We start from the raw sequence: 25,185 nt of genomic DNA on the forward strand, positions 1-25,185 counted from the left end.
ACTTACTACTAGTTATTATTGACATTAGCATCCATGGCGCTTTATGAAGTTATTTCATTCTAAAAATATAATTTCATCTTAAATATATATTTAACATATCGTGTAATATTTTTCTAAGAGTTGATACCACACCTTACCTATAAATGAAAATAATTCTATCGCTATATTCGTATTAATGGTGTTAGTATTTACGAAAATAGTTTAAAAGATTATCTCGCCAAAAACAGGACTTAATGTTGATACAAACGTTTGGGATTATTCTAATTGCTCAAACTTCTTGATTCAAACTTAAGTTAAATGTTGGTCAAATTTCATTGCTTTTATTATGTTTCTGTTACCTAATACCATTTAAGACAAAATTATATATTTTACGTTATTGTCCATGCCCCAACTGAGCATGCGCAGAATGCATGGTAACTGTTGTTAATGTAAACCAGCCATATTGGATGTGCAAATAATTCATGAAGCTTCATCTTCCCGATGTATCTCTTGAAGGTAATCACGCACCTAGGCATGATCCTAGCAAATCGATGAACGAAATCAACACGTACCGTTCAATTATTCATCGCATCGTTTAATGGGATTATGGAGTAATTTATAGGTGTTAGTTATCTGACCTCTGTTAGTAAACAAAATGATTTTTCTCTTGTTTATATGCTTTTGGCGTTTGCATCGAAAGTTTGTCATAAATGAATGTCAGTAGTCATAGTGTAATAGAAGTGTCTATACTCTCTTATTACAGTAAATAAGTAGCATGTGTCAAAATTGTAGAATATTTTACCGTTAAAATGAGTTCTTTAGCTAAGATAGATTTTGTTAAATATGTATGAAAACTGACATGTGCTCGATTTTGTACAGTCAGCAAACTACAGCAGTACTAGATCTAGATCGGTTGTGTCGTTTTTTAAATTTGGGAGGTAAAGCGTTTTATCGAGGATGTTCGACATTGTGTGATAAAATGTAACATGTCTGATTTCACAGTTTATGACTTAACAAAAGTTCTTTCACGATTAATAATAGTTATTGTCCATAATTAATGAATGCTGAAATAGATGAAAAGTGATGTCATCAAGCCTGTTTGAAATAATATATTCAGCATTGTTTTGCACTGATTGATTTCAATGTAAACTGTAATGTATTCATAGACGTCCATGTCAAGTAAACACAAATCTTACACTTGTTAATATTTAATTATCAAGTTCTAAACATGTTTATCCGGATTGCTTTCAGTACGGATAACTTATTTTGAAGTTTAAATAACTTCATCCAAGTTTGATTAATTGAACTGAAACAGGTGGGTTTCAGGTACAATCTGTTTAGATTAACTCTACATCGCAAATGAGCTTTCTTCTTGAGGAAGAGTACATACATTCTAATTTCCTTATGCACTCTGTGTGTATCAATTTTCTGTAATTGCACCACTCTGTTACGTGTCCTTGTCAATCAAATAAATGTGATTGACATTTTATGATGACTGGAAATCCAAATTATTTATAAGTTGGTTTTGGCCTAATTATCTTGTTAGCAGTTTATTGACAGCCAATTTCTTTAGCTTGAGAAATTCATTGATAATTCAGAAACATTTTGTCGGTTGAGAGTAGTGAACATTACTCTATTTGTTTCTTCTCAGTTTCGCAGTGGAGGAGTATAGAATGTGGTCAGCCATGCAGGATATATCTGTGTTATATTAATGAATAATATTTATTCATAATAAGGGTGTTAGTGATAAATGTTCATTTTACAAAATCAACATCTATTCTAATTAAAAAGTGTGGTTAAAATATTTGTAGTGTATGTAACCATTTTTATTCTGAAGAAAACCATGAAATAGACTTTTTTAAAGAAACTGTTTTTAGATATGACTCTGGCAGTATAAAAATCATCTGTCTTTATGTTTTTTCATATGAATCACATGATTCACATAGCAAGCTGTTTTCACTGATTTCATGTTGAATCTAAATTTGGATCAATACTTCTTTTTTCAGGAATGAGTTAGCTGGTTTCCCAAAGATGAGTGATGCGGGAGGAAGCGAGAGGGAGGAGGAGGAGGTGTCGGAATATGTCCCCCCGATAGCACCCCTTCCTCCCAAGGTCATCAAGCAGGAAGAAAGTCAGATAGAAGTCTCATCAAGTCCTGCTTTCCAGTGTTTGGATGAGGTGAGCTATTGCTGCATTAGTTTTAGACCTAAGTAATGTGTGTTTTGGAGCATTTTAACTGTAGTGATGATTTTACTCTATATTAGTAATAAATGTTTGAAAACATCTTGTTTGTGTTTTAATCTTCCTTTTTTCCTGTTTGTTAAAATATTTCAATAGATATACGTTTGTCTTGACATACTGAAGCTTGCAAGAACCTCAAGAAAATATCCAAGGATGACTGCAGCATGTTATGTGGAATATCAAAGATAGTTTTTATCAGAATATAAATTTTGATGTTTGATTATGGTTGTATTTCAAATGCAATATGTATGAAAAATTAATGACCATGAAAGGCACATGTTCTTATGTTTTGCTATTTTAAGTACAGATAATTTGTATTGAAAGTTTAAACCATCATAGTTTATGCTATTTAGAAATTGACAACTTATATGTTTAATTTCATGTTACAGTTATTTCAGCAAGGAAAGTTAACAGGGACAAAAGTTGCTTTGCTGAAATCTAAATACACAGAGCTACACGAGACCCTTAAAAAGTAAGTTTTCATCCTGTAATAATATTTGAACAAGCATATCTGAAATTCTTAAATCAGTCTTCAAAGATTATTTCTAATTTGTCTTTTTTGTCTTGTTGGTATTCACTGAGGATGAGTACAAAATGTGTTAAACAAGAAATAATATCTTCATGTTTGCCACCATTCTTGCTTATCGAAATATATCTTTAGTGCAAACAGTACATACATTCTATGTGAATATGAGACAAAGTAACATATATATTTTTAATATAATGCACACCAATTTTGTATAACTGTGTTTGCCTGAGAATCAATTATTGATACTGTTTCGCATTGTGCGTCTATCGCTCTGTGACAAATTATTTTTATTGACATCCAGCTCCAGACATAACGAAACAACACTTCTCCGTCAAGCCAAGGAGTACACTGCGGATCTAGAGAAACAGAGAGCAGAGCTAGAGAAAGGGGATAACTTCCCAGAGAGTTCCAACACCGAAGTCACCAAACTCCGTGAACAGTTCCTCAAGTACAACAATGATCTGGTGGAGACGGAAGAACGTCAGTATCAGCTAGAGTACAAGCTAGAAAGGTGAGTCACACAGTTTTATGTAGAACTTGCTCTAGATTTCATTTGTAGTTTGAAGGTAAAACCACTAGACATGAACTAATGTGCATGTGTTGGTGGGTTTGATTTGAATTATAAAGATAGATAGATTAGACTTAGATCAATGTGTGTGAGTTTGTTCTGTCATGCCTCATTCAGCAGTGTACCAGCTATACAATGGTGGCATATAAATAATCAAGTTTGGACATACAATCTGATGGTTGATATTATAAGCAATGATCCATGTCATCAGGTCACTTTGACATATTAACAGTCATTCATGAAGTAGCCTTTAACAACCAGCATAGGTTGTTATGAAACAATTCTAAAGCAGAATTCCCACTTATTTAAGCCAATTGGTAGTGCAAGGACTTTTTTATTATGTTAAGAAATTGTAATGTTTATCCAGTAACTCAGTTGATGTTGGTGTTTTACAAATTTGACCTGAATGTGGTGTATTTATTATTTCAGTTTGTTAGAAGAGAAGAAAATAGTTGAAAGGGAATATGAACGGCTTCCTAAACAAGGGGTGAGTATGCTTTGTGCAATTCTCAATACATGCAATCTTCTGTCTTCATTTTAAAAATGGTTCCTGTGTTAGATAACAATCTCTATGTTTTTCCCCATACCTGTGTATAAACAGTACGTCCTATAACATTAGTTACAGAGTTATCAGAACTGAAGTACAAAGTCATATCATCATATTCAAAACAGTTTGTCTTTAAAATTTGTCTTTATTTGATAATATAGAAGAAACTATGAAAAATATTAACTGAGGACAAAAATAGTAGGTAGAAAGAAGTTTGTTTAATCCCAGTTTATCTGCCCTTTGAAAAAGTAACCAGCATATTAAATACATTTGACAGGGATGTGGTTACATACTACTGGCCATTTCATCTGCTCAGAATGTGAATATACAAAAATATACTTTGGGTAGCCCAGTGGGTGGAGTTTTCCTTTGTCATCTTGAAGACCAGGTTTAATTCCCACATTAGTACAATGTCTGAGGTTCATTGTTGGTGATACGTTGTAACATTTCTGGGGTATTGCTATTGTGAATGAACTTTCTTAAGATCTATATTCTACATTTCTGTATTATCTACCTTAAAGGAGATCGAGAAGAAGATCAAGCAGCTTCAAGCTGCCTGTGATGAAATGAGAAAGGAGATTGGACAGAGTCAGAATGAGGCCAAAAACCTCCGTGAAGACCTCGAAGCCAATCAAAGACAGCTGGGCCTCGACAACAAGGAGTATGAGGAGTTGACCGAGAAGATGGAAAAGTTGAAGGTATACACTCTTTCATTCATTGTTTTATCACCTATAATGGTTAGTGTTATGTATGCTATTAATCAGTATGATAAACTAAGTGTCATCAGGGCTCGATTTAGGGCTTTGTTACTTGCACTGGTGCAACCCAATATTACAAAGTGCAACCTAGTTATTAATCTAACTTGCAACAGGTGCAAGTCAATTTTTGAGTGGGTAAACTTCTGAATAAAACATCTAAATAATTTAATAGCATATTTCTTTCATTACATATTGCAATAAAAGCAGTGCAACTGGAATTTGACGTGTGAAACTTGGCTTTTAACTTAGGTTGCACCTGGTAGAAGTAGGTAAACATCTCTTAAATCGAGCCCTGGTCATAATATCTGCCAAATATGCGCAAGGCTCACATTATACAGTTTTTAATCCTCCTATAATACAAATATTTGATATTACAAATGGAAACACACTCTGCAAGTAATCTGTATATGTATTACATTTTATCAGTATACAGACATTATTGGAAGTGTAGTACAGCATGAATTCTATGACTGAAATTGATTTTAGATTGTATTTATCTTTTATTTAGGTCCTAACATTGGTATATACATGTTATAAGTATATTTTAGATAAATTTGATGATGCTCCTATTATTCCACTGATGATAGTATACAGCCCAATGTTTACTGTGCTGCCCGACAACAGAGGCCTTTGGAAAAGTGGATGCTCATCAAAATGAAATCAGACATTATTTTGTGCCAGTTACATTAAAAGATATTCCACTTCAGAGACATATTTCTCAAGTGTAGATTGGATTTGTTGTACTAGTTACACATGCACATTACAATAATAAATAATTGTTCTAATTTCAGCTAGACTATATGAACATTTCGGTGATTCTTTTTACCATTCCATTATACATCTTTATTTGTAGTCAGATATGTTTACGCTAAACAGCATGTAAACTATAAACATTTTTGAAGTTGTAGTTCCAGACATGTGTAGATATATTTAAGTGTTACAGTGCTCCATTGAGAATTGCTTTTAGTGCATATTTCCATTTCCATTTCCATTGATGACTAAATGGAGGATCTCAAGGTGTGATTGCTACTATGAATGTACTGTCTGTATCTTATCACACTCTCACCCCAACCCACGTAAGGCTGCTATGCTACAGCTGAAATATTGCTGACTAAATATATTGCACAATACCAGTTATACTTCAGCTTTCCAAGAAATCAAAACAGAACCTGTGTTTTACAAGTGTATAAAGCTACAGTTGTACTGATAATTGTTAGTCCTTTGCGAATAGATTCCCTCTTTTGGGAGACCTATTATATGCTTTGCATTAAGCTCATTGTAGTGTTTGTAGAAGATTTGATTGCCAGCCAAATATGATCATTTATCTTGGCAACTATGTTTCATTTGCTTGTATCATGTCACTAGATAGCTACTTTAAGGCTGGACAGCTAGTAGGTCAAGTCAACAGCATGTAGCAAGCAGTAGTCAGCTTGTCCTTGATGGTTGTGTTGTTTTCTACAGCTGTCTCCCATGGTGATAATGTTCCTATAGGGACTCCTGAGCAGACTAGGTCCCTGGAACACTGTACTTGTTCAGCCTCATTAAAGTCAGATGTTATTGTTTGCTCCACAAAACCTAGATATGAGGACATTACCAGATTGAGACAATCAGGATATATTTTGTAATCATTGAATCTTGATTAGGTTAACATAGGGTATTCCATCCCGTTATAAGTTAATGAGTCCTTTCATTTGACCGATCAGAGCATCACTTAGCTGTTCAAAAAATTACATTTGCAATGTGCAACCTTAAAAATGTTACTCAGGTTATTCTGACCGACAAAGTACTTACTATACAACTGATTCCATCAAAATTATTGTAGATTACTTACTTAAATTTTCTTTTTAAGTTTTTAAGTTTGGAGAAAACTTTTTGGAAGCATTGTCTAGGTTGGAACTTCAAAGTTTGAAATTGGTACTGTAAAGCTGACTAATGGCTGCGGTCATTGTTCATCATATCAACCACTAGTTCCTTCGTCCAGACTTGACTGTTTACAAACCATGTGATGGAATATTACCCACTAGTTTAAAACAACCCCCATTCACTATTGCAAAGTGATACTTAGGGAACACTTTTTTTTTCTTCATTTTTTTTATCAAAATAATTGAATATGTTAACCTTTATGTTATTATTTTCATTTGGGGTGTATTTATTTCTGAAATATTTCAAATATACTCCTATTGAAACTAATTCTATATTCTTTGCCAAATGTGGTTTACAGCTTTTGTTGGAAAATAGACAATAGTGACACTATTTTCAGGTGCTTGTTCATCAAAATTTTTTATTATTTGTAGAAATACCTTTGTACATGTTCTACTTTGTGAATATTGTTGTAGTTGTATACTAGATATTTAGTGGTTGTTTTCAGCAACCTTTTACCAGCCATATATGTGTTGGTTCATATGATGGATTAGTAGCATGTCTTATACCTTTTCAAGTATGGCAACAGAGATATATCGATGAATAAAAAAAGTTGATTTACTTTGTAAATGTTTAGCCTTCATACACAATAAAAGAACTGAGGGGTTTGCATACTCAGATGAAAAGAAATATATAAGACAGATATTTACTGAATGCATTGTTACCATGATCCACAAGGCCAGGGAGATCTGGGTTCGAATGAGTCTTCAACATGGGAAGGAGTTCACTGACTTGGTTGACACATGTCATCAGATCCCAATTGCGGATATCAATGCTCATTATTTCAGTCACTGGATTATCTGGCGATTATTTACAGGATTTCAAAAATTACTTTTGTGTGTTTACATATGTACAGCTCTACAGTCAGGCAATGTAAGTATTTCTGAAGTGTGTATTATATCCTGTATGAATTGCATTGCAGGGTGACCTGGTTCAGATAAATACTGTCCCAGGACAGATTGCCAAGGAAGCTGACAAAATTGCAAGGCAGAAAAAGTAAGAGATTTGTTTATATGAAGCTGAAGATCAGTTCAATAATATATTGCAGTGTTTCATTATAGGATGTATGTATACATGTATATTTGGGGGGAAATATGTATTAAACACTTTGTTGCCAATATCATAAAAATCAGATCTTTTATTTCATTATGAAAATCTAACAAAACCACATATGAGTCTATTTCAGGTAAACTGTAAATAAATTCTTACTGTTATACCAGTGTTAGAGACATTTGCTGCATATATTTGAAGGTTTTTATCTCAAGAAAAATGCAAAATCTTCAAAAATATTCAGATGTCAAATGCCAGGTTATATAACATCCACAACAATATAATAGCAGCGCCAGTAATATAATGTCCACTTGAAACTGGATGTTTATATTGATTGTTTATGTAGAGGATTTTAATATATTTTTATCCTCCTGGCATGTAATGCGGGGGATGTAGTCGACGCATCATCCGTCTGTCCGTCCTTAATCATTTTGTTTCCAGAGCATAACTCAAAAACCGTTCAATATTTTTCAACAAAAATTGGTAGATATATCAAACAGAACCTAAGGTGGTGCCTTTTGCTATTTAAAGATTTTTGGCATTTGTATTTTTCCCGGTTTCCATGGAAACGATTCGGACTTAGTCTTAAAGGGAGGGGTGGGCTTTGTTTCCGGAGCACAACTCGAAAACTTCTTAATATCTTTCTTCAAGACTTGGTAGATATATCAAACAGAACCTAAAGTGGTGCCTTTTGCTATTTACAGATTTTTGTCATTTTTATTTTTCTTTCAAAAGGGAGGGGTGGGCTTTGTTTCCTGAGCACAACTCAAAAACTTCTAAATATCTTTCAGCAAAATTTGGCAGATATGTGAGGCAGATCCCAAAGTGGTGCCTTTTGCTATTTCCAGATATTTGTCGTTTGTATTTTTATTGGTTTCCATGGAAATGTTTCGGACTTAGTCTCAAAAGGGTGGGATGAGCTTCTTTTCTGGAGCACAACTCGGAAACCTTTCCATATCTTTCAGCAAAACTTGGCAGATATGTGAGGCAGATCCCAAAGTGGTGCTTTTTGCTATTTGCAGATTTGGGGCATTTTTATTTTTCTCGGTGTCCATGGAAACGATTCGGACTTAGTCTCAAAAGGGAGGGTGGGTTTCGTTCCGGATCACAACTCGTAAACTGTTCAATATCTTTCTACAAGACTTGACAGATATATCAAACAGATCTTGAAGTATTGCCTTTTGCTATTTACAGATTTTTGGCATTTTTATTTTTCATGATATCCATGGAAACAATTTGGACCTAGTCCAAAAAAATCAAGTTGGACTTCAAGTAATTGTCAGTTGATTTGTTCTTTCAAATATATGGGGCCGGGGATATTTGTCATCTTCTGATAACTCTTGTTTCACATTACTGTTTCTCCTATAAAAAAATATATACATCAAAATGAACACCTGAAACTTCTCCAAATCTTACATGTATATATATATCAAGCTGTGTGGTAAATGTTTTCCATTGCTATTTGAACCAAAATTCACAGCCTAGTAACTACTTTTTGGCACATTAATTCACTGTGAAAAATTATTCATTGGATTATTTTTTTTAAATTACTTGAACTTGGTTGTACTTTGTAGAATAATTGAAACTTTAAGAATGGTAACAACAACAATTCTGTGTCATTTGATTATGTATATCTCAGGTATAATTTCACTGATATTTAGCTTTCACATGCAATGACCTAAAAGTCACTTGTCTGATTTTGCAAACTTATGTCATTAGGTTATGATACACGTCATTTAAACTCATTTTGTCATAAGTTTAGTTAAATGATAACTGAATAACAAATATTGTGCTCTAGATGCATCACTTGCTTGTGTGTGTAGTTTAGAAGCTTAACACTGTTTGGTTGATTAGAAAGTTCACCAGATGTGACCTCCTACGATTGCCGGTACTTTAAATGTTCATGAAGGATGGTATCATTGATTATTGATGTTTTTTACACTGAAACAGGATGAAACGTTGGTGATTGAGGATATTTGCCAAACTTTGAATGCAGGGATGTTCAAAACTAGTATAAACAGGATATGCCAGAATATGTTATTTTAAGATAAGATAATTCTTTATTGCCTGTGTCGTGAGGGAATTTGTCTTCCATGTGAGTGAGCATAAATACATGTATCTCAAATAAATACATAAAAACATGATCATAATTACATACAAATACAAAGCATTGTTCTCATAGCAAGTTGATTGTTGGGACTGTTACTTTAGTCCTTAATCCATAATTGAGAGAGTCGGATTTATAAAGCAAGCTTTAATGATAAATTAAGTACAATTTTTCCGTGACTCAGAGTAGTCCGGATTATGGAGAAAACTGGATTACACAGAGTCCGGATTAGACAGATTCCACTGTATACAAAAGCATGAGAACGGAGAACATTAACGGTTATTCAACAAAGAAATTGATAATGGTACAAAAGACATTTTATAATGCTTTGATTTGCACGTCAGTACATTATATTAGATTGACATATGTTAAACCTATATTTGTGTTTCAGTGAAATGGACAACAAACTCAAGACTTTAGTATCGGAGTATGATGAACTAAATGAAGCATCCAAGATCCTGGAAACAAAACGGAGGAAGTTGGAAGATGAAAAATTAGAATTTGACTCAGAATTGGAAGAACAGCGCTCCATATTGAATGAGAGAGAAAGAGAGCTGGATTTATTACAGAAAGATTATGAGCATGCCAAGGAACGTGAAGCAATGTTGTTGGGAGACAGGTGGGTGTATGTGTGTGAGCTTTTGATTGATGAATACCACATATTACCGGATAGGAGATTAATTTTACCGAGCATACTCAAGGTATAAATTTGGTCATCCATTACCCAAATTCAATGTTCTTTGAAAGTGTGTTGCAGATAGAAATATGCAGCAGAAAATTTGAACAGTTACTTGCCTGTATATACAATGTTTATAGATGTATTGAAAGAATGGTCAGTACAAACCTTTGATAAAACTTCCTATCTAAACTTTTCAGAGACATTTTGTGAAAAAGATATGCATAGACTTTGAGAAAGTGTCAAACTAAACATGATCTATTGTAGCACTCAGTCATGCTAAGTGTTGATCAATATCAAATATATGAATTCTTAGAGGAGCCTCAATGTTTATAAGAAGTTTGATTCTAAGTTCCATTTACAAAACATCATTTATGATGTCGCTATTGTGTGCAACAACATGTAAGTTATGTGGAATAATGCAATTCTGTTATTACAAATACCCTGGACCTAATCACTACCACCGTCTCATTTTGACTTCTTTGAGAGGCATTTAGAAGTTGGAGCAGTAAGGAAGGATAACAATATGGATGAACAACTTCTTTATTGCTGTGAGAGTGACGTTTCGGGACAGGTTCTAACACCGTTATCAAGCAAGTGATAAGAAACAAGACACTTGCTTGATACTGGTGTTAGAACCTACAGCGAAACGTCGCTCTCACAGCAATAAAGAAGTTGTTCATCCATATATTGTTATCCTTCCCATCTCATTTTGAGTCTGATTCAAATGTCACAACACTAGAAAAAGCTTTTCAGTATAATTCATACACAAATTAGACATTAGGGAATTCAGATGGAAGCTACAGATAAAGGTGAATGCAAGTTATCACATCCAAGACAAAGTTATCACACAGAATGGACCCAGGGTATTTAGACGGAGATGTGATCCACTGGATAATCAAGGAGGTTCAGTTGTATGAACCTACAAAGTAAATATTGCTTGGCAGAATGTGCTAGAATATGTCATATACTAGATGTCATGAGATTGTTTTTGTGTACAGGGCAACACTAGACTTGAATTTGAGGCATGTTCATCTGGAGAAGAAAAACCTTCATGATGTTCATTCCCGCAAGAGTCGAGAGAAGGATCGAGATCTCCGCAACCTCAAGAAGGCTGAGTTACAACTCCGCGTGGCTGATGAATCACTCAACCACACAAAGTCTATCCATGAAAAGATCAAATCACAGGTAACAGACTTAATGTAGTAATCATAGTCAATAATGTTTGATTATTCATACACGGAAACACAGAAGCACGAAAACAGAGTGTTGATTGCTTGTAAATGGGGAAAATTCTTTCAAATTGTCATCAGCTTCAGAAAAACTGTTGCAATTTTGTGACAGTAGTACCAGTACATTGCTACATATAACATGGGGTTTTTTATACATAAGAGTGAAGGGCTGTCATTGTGAAAATGTCTGTTTCAGGTTGATGGACTGCCTCGAGATGATGGCTCTCTGGTGAAGAAGAGAGAAGATCTTCAGAAGGAGGTGGAACAAACCAAGAGGGCTCTTGCTCAGCAGGTCAGTGGGCAGATGTGGCAGATTTATGTGTTCATCTTTGATAAAGGTGACAACACGGCTACAGGTGTGATTTGGTCTTTATTGATGACTGAATAAGTGTGCTTATAGTTGTATCTTTCTTCTTTTTAAACCCTCAAATACACTGTAGTACCATTGAATAAGATAATGAATAAAACCAGAGCATGATAATTCATTTGACATGCAAATCAAATATGTATAACACATACATCATATACTTTATAATATGAAGAAGGTAAATATAGTATCATTGCATGTTAAATATAATACTGGCATTACTACACAATGCTGTCAATTAAGATAGAACAACCTGAATTACAGTTGTCCAGATATAAAGATGTGAAATCGGCAAGTAAAACGTCATCAATAGATAATTGTATATATTTACATAATAATGTGCCAACATACTAGAAGTATGGCCTCTAGGTGAAGGTCACATTATTGTCCTGTATCTTCTGTACTTTACTAAGAAAGTGAAATCTCAAATATAACATATGTTATTTTAAGCACATATTGACAGATCTGGCATAGCACACAAGAATATACCAAACATCCTAATATACTCTCTCTCTCTCTCTTCTCTCTCTCTCTCTCTCTCACTCACACACACACACACACACATGATGAAAGCTTCATAAACATATTCAAATAATTATCTGTCTCGGAGATTCTGCAATTTACTAAATCTCTCACATATCTAACAAATTACCTTATTGAACATACATAATATATATTTAATTAGACAAACGTACCTTGGCAGTAAAGAAGTATTTCAAATGTGCCACTTGCTGTCACCGACTTGTCTGTGCTGTGACTGAGGTGCAAGTGAGGGTTAAAAAGCATGCAAAGCTAAGAACAACAGTAGGGTCAGTCACTCAACCAGAACAATTGACCTGGTTAAAACAAAGGAACTGATAGGGTAGTGACTGACCCAAGCAGAACAAAGTTAAAATCTTTAGAGTGTAGTATCACCTCTTGATACAAATCCTTCAAACCCATAATGTAAATTAATACCAATTGCTGATATTAATACCAATACTACTACTAATAATACTATATACTCACATACACTATATACTAATAATTTATTGAAGTACTAATATTAATACTGACACTAATAACTAAGGCTAATATTAAAACTAATACTAATTACACTGTATAGTTTATGGTTTAAGTGACAGTCACACAAATATATGTGAATAAACACATGACAAATGAAGAGTCTCACTGAAATGTACCTTCCTACAATATTAAAGAAACGTTGGTACATTTTGTAGGTTTATGGTGATAAAAAGCAAAGAGCATTGTTTAATGAACTTGCATATTCTAAGGACTTTTTTTTAAAGAGATTTTCTATGTTTATCCACCGCAACGCGTTTTGCGGAGTATTAAAATGGACTCCATCCGTTCGTCCGTCCATGCACATTCATCTTTTCCGGAGCAGAACTTTAAAACCGTTATCTATTTCTTCACCAAACTTGGCACTTGGATAGATCTGGTGCTTTTGGTAGTTTTGGATTTCTGAATAAAATATTTTTGTGTTTCCATGGCAACAAATTTGACTTCTACTGAAATTGGTGGTAGTGTTCTTTTCCAGAGCAGAACTTTAAAACCGTTCACTATTTCTGCTCCAAACTTGGCACATAGATAGGTCTGGTGGTTTACTGGTGGTGTACTGGTGCCTGTTGGTAGTTTTGGAATTCTGAATAAAATATTTTTGCATTTCCATGGCAACAAGTTTGACTTTGACTGAATTTGGTGGTAGTGATCTTTTCCAGAGCAGAACTTTAAAACCGTTCACTATTTCTGCACCAAACTTGGCACATAGATAGGTCTGGTGGTGTACTGGTGCCTTTTGGTAGTTTTGGAATTCTGAATAAAAAATATTTTTGCATTTCCTTGACAACAAGTTTGACTTTAACTGAATTTGGTGGTAGTGCTCCTTTCTGGAGCAGAACTTATAAACCGTTCAATACTCTCCTTCCACTTTGCTATATACATGCCAAAACATTTGACATAATCATAACTAGTAGACATATTCATGAAGATTATTTTGCCATTGTCGGGATATTGATGACTTTGTCTTCTTGTTTGTTTCTTTGTCTTGATTGGAGAATGTTTATGATTAGATAACTTTGTGAAGGGTTAGTTATATTTCAGATAGTTTAGTTCAATTTTGCAAGCATATTTTTTTCAAGTCAAGAATTCCGTAAAATACCTATACAAGAATGGGACCTGGAACAGTGGCCTTGTGTGTCCTTAAAATTTGTCTCTTTTTTGTGTTGTGGTTGTACAATTACTGTTAAGCTTCAACAATCCATTGACTACCCTGATGTGTTTGTTTACAGAACTCCCTGACTGCTGTGGAGCATGTGAAGCTTGAGGCTAGTGCAGCTGATGAGCAGAACTTGTTGTTTGAGCAGAGCGATCTGCGCATAGAAGTCGTGGAGCTTACCAGACTCGCTGCTATCAAGGTCAGTATATAGTAGTGATGGTTGTCTCTCTGAACATTTCCATGAATAGTCAGAGATCATTTGTGTGTCAAATGATCTAGCAAATATTTTCTTTCTGAAAAAAAGTTAGTCTGAACCCTGTTTGTCTGTAAATCATGCTGATCTGAGGATCTTGTTGGAAATGTTTTTATTTACGATATATATTGGAAAATGTCCCTGCTCCAATCTTTTATTGAAACAGACAAGTTCACTTGGAATGTTGTGTCTGAATGTTTTACAAACTCTGTGCTTGTTTACTAGGCTGATGAGAGAGAGCAGAAGGCACGAGACTTCATGAGGGCGGAAATGCGCTTCCATCGCGCTGTAGAGGACCTGAAAACAAAACAGCTGCAGATACAGGACCACCAGAAGAAGCATCAGGAGATGCAGCAGAAGTGAGTGAATACATTGTTGTCAAGGGTGGTCTAGGGGTCTTACATGCACAGTTGTGTCCCTTATACCAGCTAGGATCTGCTGACTGTTGCATTAAGCGGTATAATATTCCGTAAACTGTCAGCACCATACACCATGGGAAATGTCTGACATCCATAAATTCTCACCTTTATGGCTATGACTTCTTGGACTTCCACACAGTCATAGTGGAATCGTTCATTTCTAAGTTTGTTAAGTGTTTTAACTTTTGAAATGTTACTTCAGACTGAAGGAGTTTGCCAAGCTGTATGACGTCATCAAGAATGAGCGTAACAAGTGTGTGAACCTCATCCAGACCAGCACCCAGAAGGCAGCTGAGATGAAAGAGAAGATCAAGATCTTACAGAATGAGATCGAGATCCTCCGTACAGCAGTCATGCAGAAGGACAGGTAAGAGCAGAACAATGGTCGATGACAGACATCAGTTCATCAGACACCAATTTTCATTTGTTTTCCCTGGGTTGTATTATTAACAAGAGGAAATTTTATTTATAATGTCCCTTATAGTTGGTACGACACAGATATGTTACACTTCTTAATGAAACCTTTGCTTTCACTAGACAACTTCAGAAGCATCGCCTGAAGCACCGCGCAAGCCTTGAACTACGTGACAGCATGCGGAAGGAGGTTGCTAAGCAACAGCGTGTAGAGGAGGCAATGAGAGAGAAGCAAGAGCAACAGAAGATGGACATCTCCAAACTGAACCTGATGATCAACCAGGCCGAGGAGCAGATGGTGCGACTCAGGAAGAGATATGAGAGAGCAGTGCAGCATCGTAACGACAGGTGGGGAGGGAGTTGTTTCACCACATTCACCAGTGTCACTGTTGAATTCAATTTCAAAACCCTGGACAACCCAATTAAAATTATTTTGACCAAGGTTTTACCCATGTCAACTTTGCCTGACCAGTGATAGCTCATGAATGTTAACTGATTTGTTGAACCTTGGTAGATAAGACCTGCTGTTGGTAGGTTTATGAATGTGACACATCACCATAGCAACCGACATGCCTTCTCTACTTTTTCAGAGGCATTAAGTTGATTGAAAGGAATGAAGAAGTGTGCATCTTCTATGAGAAGGTTAACATCCAAGGTGAGTACCATTTACTGTACCTTATGTTTGTAGTTTTTTACCTCCATGGGGACTCTCAATACTTCCCTTTGTTGGGGTCAGAAGAATCTGAGATGATCAGTTGATCTGGTTTTGAGTTTAGCTAGTGTGCATTATGTTTGGGTAAATGCTGTAGGTAAGAAAATACATTATCTATCATAAGCAGACCCCCTGAACCCCACCTTTGCTCCGCCAATGCAAAACATTAACTTCAATGTGGTCTTAAGTCATTTTCAAAAGGGGGGGGGTCGAACCCCCTGAACACACACACACACACACACCCCTGGATCCGCCACTGTCTATTGCTTCAAGACACAAATGTCTGTGCATCAAGGGGGATAATTAATTCAACTCAGCATTCTAAAAGCCATATTTGGTTCCTTGTCTCCAGATCAGATGGTTCGTAATGGAGAGGTGGAGCTGAAGGCAAGAGAGGAAGAGATCAGGTTCCTCAAGATGCAGCTGAATGAGGAGAAAAGAGGTCGTGAGGTCATGAGGAAAATGGAACCAAATAAGCGTGCATTTGAGCAGGAACTGGTCACACTGCAGATCCAGGTGAGAAAACCTTCTAAAAAATGTTAGATCTAATTGAACTGTTATTTTTCAATAGTTCTTGAAACATACTTTGTAAGATGTGTTTTATGTATCTACCGGTATATAATTTAATCTCTACCTACTGTTAGGGTACTGGGTGCTGTTGTACAAGCGAACTTAGTGCTTAAGTGATTTTAACTCCCATACTTCAACATGGACTTCAGGACAGTCATAGCCCTTAGGTTGTATTATACAACAGCCCTGGTCATTTATAATAGGGAAAGGGGGATGAGATGAGTGGGTGGGATGGGGACACAGTGGGGAGGGATGGGGAGGGAGGAGTGTCACCCAAATGTATCCTAACTATAAACGGGAAGGGTGTGTGTGACAAAAGGACACAGTTCTATGTGTCCAGGACATGCTATTATGACAGTGATGATGTAGAGAGAGTGATGTCTCATGTTACAGCTGCAGCAGTGTCAGGACCGGATGTTGGAGCTGGAGAAGGACCTGGAAAATCCGTATGACGAGACCCGAGTCCGATACCTGGAGGGTCATGATCCAACCCCGGCAGAGATACAGACTAAGGTAGAGGAGGTAAGTGTGGCAGGCAGTCCAAATTATGGACAGCTCATGGAATAGTTTCAGTGAATAATTTCAAGGCTTCACAAGGTTTTGTAAAATGAAATTATTATGGAGAACGTATTGAAATTGGTGTTATTATTGTTGTCCGTCAAGAGATGGGAAGTTTTAGAAATGGGTTTTGGGAAAGGCCATGTTGCTGTTAATTTTACACACATTTAGATACAGACACATGACTGGATGGGGAGATTGAAACGCATGCAATCTAGAATGTTGCATCTGCCTAAACTGGGAAGGAGATCAGTGTTCTAATGGGGTTTTGTTTTTTGCTTTTCTTAAATAAAATCTTGGAAAAGCCATGTATCTTTATTATGATTCTCAGACAACTGATTCCCAGGAATGATGCATGTGTTCTACTGATATGGCATGGATGGATCCAACATGGGGATGTGGGGGAACATTCCAAACTATAACATAGTTGGATATCAAGTGCATCACTAGTTTGAAAATCCTGCCTCTGCCTCTGAAGACATGTCATCATTCTGTGTTCCCCAGTTTAGGGGCGTATAGGTTCTAATGTTACATCCTATCTTCATATTTTCAGCTTGAGATGAGATTAGCTGAGAAAGAAGAACAGCTTCTGGAAAAAGACTTGATCTTTGAACAGGTCAACCGACTAGCAGACCGCATCCGAGGGAAAGCTGAGGTCGGGAAACAGGACACTCTAGATCTAGCCAAGAAGGTTGGTGTTATTTCATTCCTTGTTATTCCATGAAAATTTAAGGAACTAAATGGTCTTGGAAGAAAGTCGGTTGTTGTTGACATTATCGACCACTTGTTAAGTTTGTGTTATTACTGACTGCAGTGTTCAGCAGCATTCATTGTGTGTCCTCTGTACAGGTTAATGATGTGCAAGCCAGGATCAAGGAAACAACTCGGAAAATGATGGCACTGGTGTCAGAGCTGTCCATGAACCAGGCCAATGCCATGAAGCTACAGCAGCAGCTGCGTGGCCAGGAGACAGAGCTGGAGCAATGCTACATGAGGATGGAGAAGGGAGAACCACCGTCCCGAGATAATAGAGAGAGATTGGCTGCGAATGGTCAGAGATGAGATGAGGAGGATACAGGACAAGGATGATATCAGAGCTGTGAGTGGCTATTGGGGGCATTGGGCACTGGAATATATTATGTCCTTGAACTGTACTATTGTATATGCAATATTAAGTCTAAACACTAAACATCATAGATTTTGTGATCTTGGGTGTATTGACAATCGAGAGATATTCTGTTATGGGTGCTTAACATAGAGATGTTTTATTAAGGTTTCAGTTCAATACATGGCGACATCAGTGATGTTAAGTGTAATTGATCTATCAAACATAAATTCATTCCTTAATTTTGCATTGGAAAGGATCATTGAGAGATGTGATAAGAATTGTAACCATAGTGCCTATTTGGAGTTATGCCCCTTCTATGTCCTTCCTACTGATCAGTCAGATTCCACCTCTTTTGTCGCATGCATTTGCTTCAAATGAATTCGGGGATACCAAGTCAAGACATCTGCTCAATAATAAATAATCTCCCAACTAATTGTAGACATGTTCTACAAATTCTGAATTGAACTAAATATGCACTGCAGTCACTTTGTTGAATGAGGACAATATTTTATGGATATACAACGTCTTTATTCTGTATATATGCGAAGTTTCGACATAGATTCTAATCTCGTTGTCAAGCAAGTGGTACATGAGAAGTAAGTTTGGGTGATATATACAGAATGCCAATCAAGGAAGTCACTTTGTTGTTTATGAACCAGATGTTGATTTCATAGCACTAGTATAATTAAACTATGCACTGACCTCAAGCCAGCCAAAATATAACTTAGTAATTCCAGCCTAGTTTGGTAAGGGTGGAACAGAAGTTCTCAGTCCCTTGCTTCAGAAAGATGGACAACAAATGTGTTACTGGTAACCTATTTTAACCCTCAACAACAACATTGCTATCTCAGTTGGTCTAGATGATTTTCAGGGTGCTGTACAAAGGGATCTCAACACTAAAGTGATCGTAAATTTCCATTACTTAGCATCGACTTACGACAACCTTAGCACTGATGTTGTTTTGTACACCAGCACCCAGGCTGGCATGACACATCTTTAATAATGCTGACTGTCATGTAATCAAACCCCAACCAGACAGTCTTCAAGATACTGATTCTGACTGTTGTGAGAAATAAACACTAAACCATCATCTTTTGTGTGTTCTCAGGCAGAAGAAGAGGAGGAACAGTACAAGCTGGCTGGGGGATTGTACACAACTGCCGAACCTCGACCCAACGCCTACATTCCTGATGATGATAGCGAACTGCCAATACCACGGCCATATGGCTCTCATGCTCCATTCAAACCAAATGAAGCTGGCTCAACTATGCGACATATCAGAAAACCTGTGCCTAAACCCATTGAAATCTAAGCCTTCTTACTTTCTCGAATCGTGTGCATGGAGGAATGTATGGTGCTGGAAATATGTGCAGCTAATGTGAAGTCGAGGGTTGCATTTTATAGCTTTAAAGTATTATCAAGTATTTGGTAAGCAATGAATCAATGTTATGATCTGATTTTGTAATGAGACAGTTGATAAATTATCAGTTTAAGCAAAATCAGTTTCACATATCTTTTAAAAGAAAATATCTGACACATTTTTATGAACCTACCATGAAGTCAGAAAAATTAACCTACCATGAAGTCATGGAAGTGAGGAATTTTTAAACCAGCCACAAAAATCAGGACTGTATATATATCTTAACATTGGATAGCAGGACATGTTGCAAGTGATATACTCAACGACTCATATAACAGAACTGTTTGTCCACATCTGACATAATATATTACAGTATGTCACTTCCCTTGCAAAGTTTTGCAGTTATATATTTTAATAATATCTGGTTCAGTAGAAACAACTGTATGCTTGAGTTTCTGTACATACATAGAATACTTGTTTCACCTCACTGCGATATAACACTGAAGTCTCTTCACACATACCACAAAATCAGTCCTAACTCTTAAGAGCCAAGAATCTAGGTCAAATTGTCTTACTTTGACCATTTGATGCCAAAATATTGACGAGTGTGCTTGTTTTGTACTATTTGTAAAAGGCACTTTGATATGAGGACTAACTCTATCGACGTTTGACACAATCCAACCACTAAAAATTAAATGTTTTATCACATATACTGGGTAACTGAAAAGATTTCATATTTTTATTGTTGCTTGAGGAAATATAAATTTGACATGAAGTAGTTGTTGTGTGATGTGACCCCACACTTTGTTTTCAAATTCATTACAGACTTCAGCCAGGGTTCCTCTTAAAAGAAACATTCACAAGCCAAAATAAAATGCACTGTCCTCCACTTCCCATGCCATATTTGCCCAAGCTCAATGTTATTGATACACGTTAATAGCTTGAAGAAAATTATTTTTGTCCCTGTTATAATACATTCCTTATCTTCACACAGTATTAAGCATTCATACATGCCTGTCTGCACTTGTATATTTACACACCCAGTAGTGAAATGTACAACTGTCGTCAATGTCATGTGTATTTCAGCCTTCCCTCTGTGCATGTGCCTATAACCTGTCAGCATTTCCCATGTCATTGCCTTCCCTTCAATACCAAAACAGTTTATTTATCTGTTGTACATGTCTGTGATTGTATTGTTATTAATTTATTTTGGAAACAAAGCAAATCAGTATTGACACTGACATATTTTTATTTATCTATTTTGCTGAAGCAAAATGATCAGAGTGTTGTTGAGAAGTTGAATTACTTTGGATTGTATTTAAACACAAGGCTTCATGATGTCACTTGATAATGATTGTGATATTACAGTATGAAGTATTTTTTGCTCCTGCTGTGTACATCTCTTTTACTGCCACAGCAAGTCTATTAAAAAAAAAAAATGTCTGAAGAAAACAAATGGTAGGTATGTCCACTGAGGAAGTCATTGATACATACTGGTAATGTTTAAAAATATGAGAAGTGTCCGGAATATCTGATTTAAATATTAATTGATGTTACTATTGTAAATAAATACTGTGGAATATGTAAGTGTGTCTGTGTGTTTTCTCCTCTGAAAGTGAATGAGTGTTGGGTTTAACCCTGCTTTGAACAGTATTTCAAATACTTCAGGAAGGAATGGCAAAACACATTGAAGTTTTGTCCAGCCCATGAGCAGGAGTATGATGCTGACAGACCAATGATCTGTATAGATAAAAGAAGATTCAGGTGTGGATTCAGAGATTATCCCAAATGGACACTCCTCCACTTCAACACTGCTAGTTTCTATGAATTTGCTACTTCGGTTTGTACTTCCATATAGAAAGTCTACACCAGTTAACCAATATTAACCATTCATCGCGGCGCTATATGAATAGATAAGAAGGAGACCTGTTTGTATTTAATACAGCGGCTGTCTGGATTATCCGTGTTAAACTGCAGCAAGTTGGGTGTATCTCGGAGGACAAGGAATATACAACAGTCATTAGTCCGGACTTGTACAAGCTGCTACACACACATGCATGGACGTGGTTATATAATTGTTATAATCTTAAAAACGATATTAAACATTTTATACTCTACCTGCAAAACAAACATTCACATCAACGTTCCCTAAATTCCCCAATACACCGAACTTGTTGATAATGTGGTTGTTAGCATGGCTTAACATCGTTTCGGGTAATAAAGATTATCAGCCTTTTATGAAGGCACCGCATAACAGCATCATGTATACAGCAGCTTCATATACACCGAAAACAGAGTTCAAGAATATCTAGCGGCCCTTCACGGCTTCAGATGATCAAGAGTATCAACAGGCATCAGTGAGGACCAGATGAAGGCTCACAAACATGCTCTGTTAACCTTCAGATACGGAAGAGAATCAACACACAATACTGGCCACAAAGGCTCTATCAAACAGCCCCAGTTGTCCGCCCGGAGAGCGGAAGGTCGTACTTCAATCCCCGACCGCGTCATACCAAAAGACGTTAAAATATGGAACTTGTTGGTCCCTGCCTGGCGCTCGGCATTAATGGGTACAACAAGGACTGGTCGGCTCGGAGTCAGTATAATGTGTCTGAGTGGGGTATTCATGCTTCACTGCGGCATGGTATTTCAGTGGGCTAGCACTATAAAACTAGCTTCAGTCTGGGCTAGTACAAGCAGCCGCACATACACATACACACGCATGCATCGTCGTCATATGAGCGAAATATTCTCAAGCACGACGATAAACCCAATTTCACCTCACCTCACCACCTCACTGCTAAATCCCTTAGTTCTATAAGCTATTTTTTCGAGAAGTGCGTCGCGTTTGCATCGCGTTTGTGGATTAAATCGATAAAACACTTGAATTTTTGTATTTTACAATGTTAGGCATACAAGCCATATACACATGCGCGTTCATACTACGTTTTGTATAAAGAGTTTTCCCCAAATCACTGTATTGATAATGTATACATACATACATGTGGAAAATAGTATCACAACGCCCCATATTTTTCATAGTGTCAATAGTACAGTATCATCATTAACCATAGTAAAGGAACTTATCCAAACCTAAATTTAACCTCAAGGAATATCTAAACGCAAAGGAACGAAAAATATTTTAAAAATCCACTCATTTTGTAGTGCTGATAACTATGGTCGTATTACATCAACAAGTACTGCCATTTTCAAACTTCTGGCATACAATCCTCAAGAAACCACATTGGTATCAATAACCGAGCACAATGTCAATATCTGGTATAACCTCCGCTAACTGCAATAGCAGCCCTGACCCCCACCTCGTGGACTGCATCAGACGTTGAGGTGTTGCGTTTTATTCTTGATGAAAATTTTGTTCCAATACATCAAGATTTTGTACTGGAGGATATCTTTGCTGTTTTCTGCGACCTATAATGTCCCAAACATGCTCTATGGGATTGAGAGCAGGACATCTGGCTGGGCAGGGTAGTATTGCTACCAGCTCTTGACGTAAAGAAATCACTAACGGCATGGAGCACGATATGGCCTAGTATTGTCGTACATGAAGACTGGCCTTGTATTCAATGGATGGTCATTTAAATGTGCTACAACAACCCTTTGGGAGACACCCCCACATCATCAATGAATGCCCGCCAAACGTCACTTGTTCCAAGAGTTTCCGTTGGACATGTGCAGCGTTTCTGCGGCCCAAAACGTTAACACGAGCACGTCCATCAGTCGAAAAATACAAAAGAAAATGCCTTTCGTCCGACCAGGGGACCTAAATTTCCAGTGACGACGTGCTGCTTGGTGCTCTGGGGATAACGAGGGACGACTGCTTAATCGACAAGCACACATATCCGGCCGATTTTAGGCGACTTCAGGCTGTACTATTGGACACACCATGAAATGGAAGCCCATGTATCGTAACACGCCACGTGACACGAGTCTTGAATTCTGAGAAGTGCTCTAACCTCCTTAGGTGTTATCACTGGTCAACTCCTCTCTCACTGGTCAACTCTCTCACTGGTCAAACCCCTCTCTCACTGGTCAGCTCCTCTCTCACTCACTGGCTCAACCTCTCTCACTGGTCAGCTCCTCTCTCACTGGTCAACTCCTCCTCTCTCACTGGTCTCTCACTCCTCTCACTGGTTAACTCCTCTCTCACTGGTCAACCTCACTCACTGGTCAACCCCTCTCACTGGTCAGCCCCCTCTCTCACTGGTCAACTCATCTCTCACTGGTCAACTCCTCTCTCACTGGTCAGCCCTCTCGCACTGGTCAAGCCCCTCTCGCACTGGTCAACTGGTCCAGCCCCTCTCTCACTGGGTCAACTTCTCTCTCACTGGTCAACCCCTCTCGCACTGGTCAACTCCTCTCTCACTGGTCAACCAATTAAAACAATCGAAACTTCAATTTCATAAAAGTTTTATCATACCACATTTCACCTTGGACCAGGATTTGTATGGACCTTACAAAATCAATCATGTCAATAGATCAGCGTTTTGGTTAAGGAAAGGACGCCTTGGCTACGTACGAGACAACTCTCGCCATGGTGGTGCATTATATTGCTTGGCAACTTTGCAACCAAGAAGAATGGCGACATGTCAAATTACGATCTTTCAACTTGCAACTCAATGTTGTTGAAATATCTGTCAAAAATAGTTATAAATAAGTAAACAAGAAGACCTACATTCATCATGATTCATGCATGAAGATGCTGACATACAGTGAAGCTCAAGTCCCGGGGACCATATGCATATAAACACGTCCAGGCATCCGTAGTTCGAGACAAGCAATTTGTCTCATATCGATATACCAAGGAGAAGTGTCTATCCGTACCCACGTTTTGGGGGACTCAACCAACTGCACCTAATCAACTGGACTTGTACCCCAAAAGGCATATTCGCAAACAGTGAAAATAAATATGATTTTACCGATTATTATATTTTATCTTAAAGGTCACATAAACCCTAGAGGGTACAAATGCATAAATCAGTAACTGGCATCGTTATAAATGAAACCCCGTCATTAAAACTACTCATTTCGACCTTTAATTGACTTAAAATCGACCTTTTGACAACAGTGTACAATTCTCACCCGCAGAACGAAATTTCAACCAATCAGAGCGGCGCGCCTCTGTGACGTCATATGAGGAATAGCTTTGAGGGCCGATGCAGAATTCATCTACATTTTAGGGGTAAATTATCGTGTTTACAGGCTTGTATAAACCTGAAATCGTGACAATTGTTGTGGAAAATGAAAGCTATATGTTCTCACAATCTACTGTCATTTAATTTTGTCTCCTGCTTTGCCTAGTTTCCGAGTTACAACTTGTTTTCATAGACGATTCTGTCAAAATCGATTGGTGTCGTTAGGCCCTATTTGTATAATGACTGATCCAAATTGATCCCATTTCTGTGTTGTTTTACCTCGATATTTAATCATGTCATGTAAAAATCTGTTTGTATTCTCAAAACAGTGTCGGCCCATAAGTTTTCACATGCAATACAGCAATTAATACTCCCTTGTTGTAACCCGTGTTAGGTGGTATAAACCTACACATGTTATTTGTCATCATTCACTTGATGGTCAGTTA

The 25,185-nt window shown here is 37.0% G+C and overlaps 1 protein-coding gene across 1 annotated transcript; it reads left to right on the forward strand.

Moving 5' to 3' along the window:
* The first annotated feature begins 421 nt into the window (after positions 1–421).
* On the forward strand, positions 422–21,170 carry LOC124281986 (coiled-coil domain-containing protein 146-like). Its single transcript, XM_046717997.1, is given in 21 exon segments — positions 422–495; positions 1,986–2,157; positions 2,610–2,692; positions 3,051–3,260; positions 3,747–3,804; positions 4,386–4,562; positions 7,465–7,538; positions 10,091–10,318; positions 11,377–11,563; positions 11,804–11,899; positions 14,266–14,391; positions 14,671–14,804; positions 15,067–15,231; positions 15,402–15,626; positions 15,869–15,933; positions 16,343–16,506; positions 16,954–17,082; positions 17,672–17,809; positions 17,968–18,144; positions 18,146–18,217; positions 19,335–21,170. Coding segments are annotated over 20 exon segments (2,859 nt in total). The 5' UTR covers positions 422–495; positions 1,986–2,010; the 3' UTR covers positions 19,539–21,170.
* Positions 21,171–25,185: the final 4,015 nt, after the last annotated feature.

This window comes from Haliotis rubra, unplaced genomic scaffold, assembly GCF_003918875.1.
Source record: "Haliotis rubra isolate DU_JTF1 unplaced genomic scaffold, ASM391887v1 Scf291, whole genome shotgun sequence".
Classification (NCBI taxonomy): domain Eukaryota; kingdom Metazoa; phylum Mollusca; class Gastropoda; order Lepetellida; family Haliotidae; genus Haliotis; species Haliotis rubra.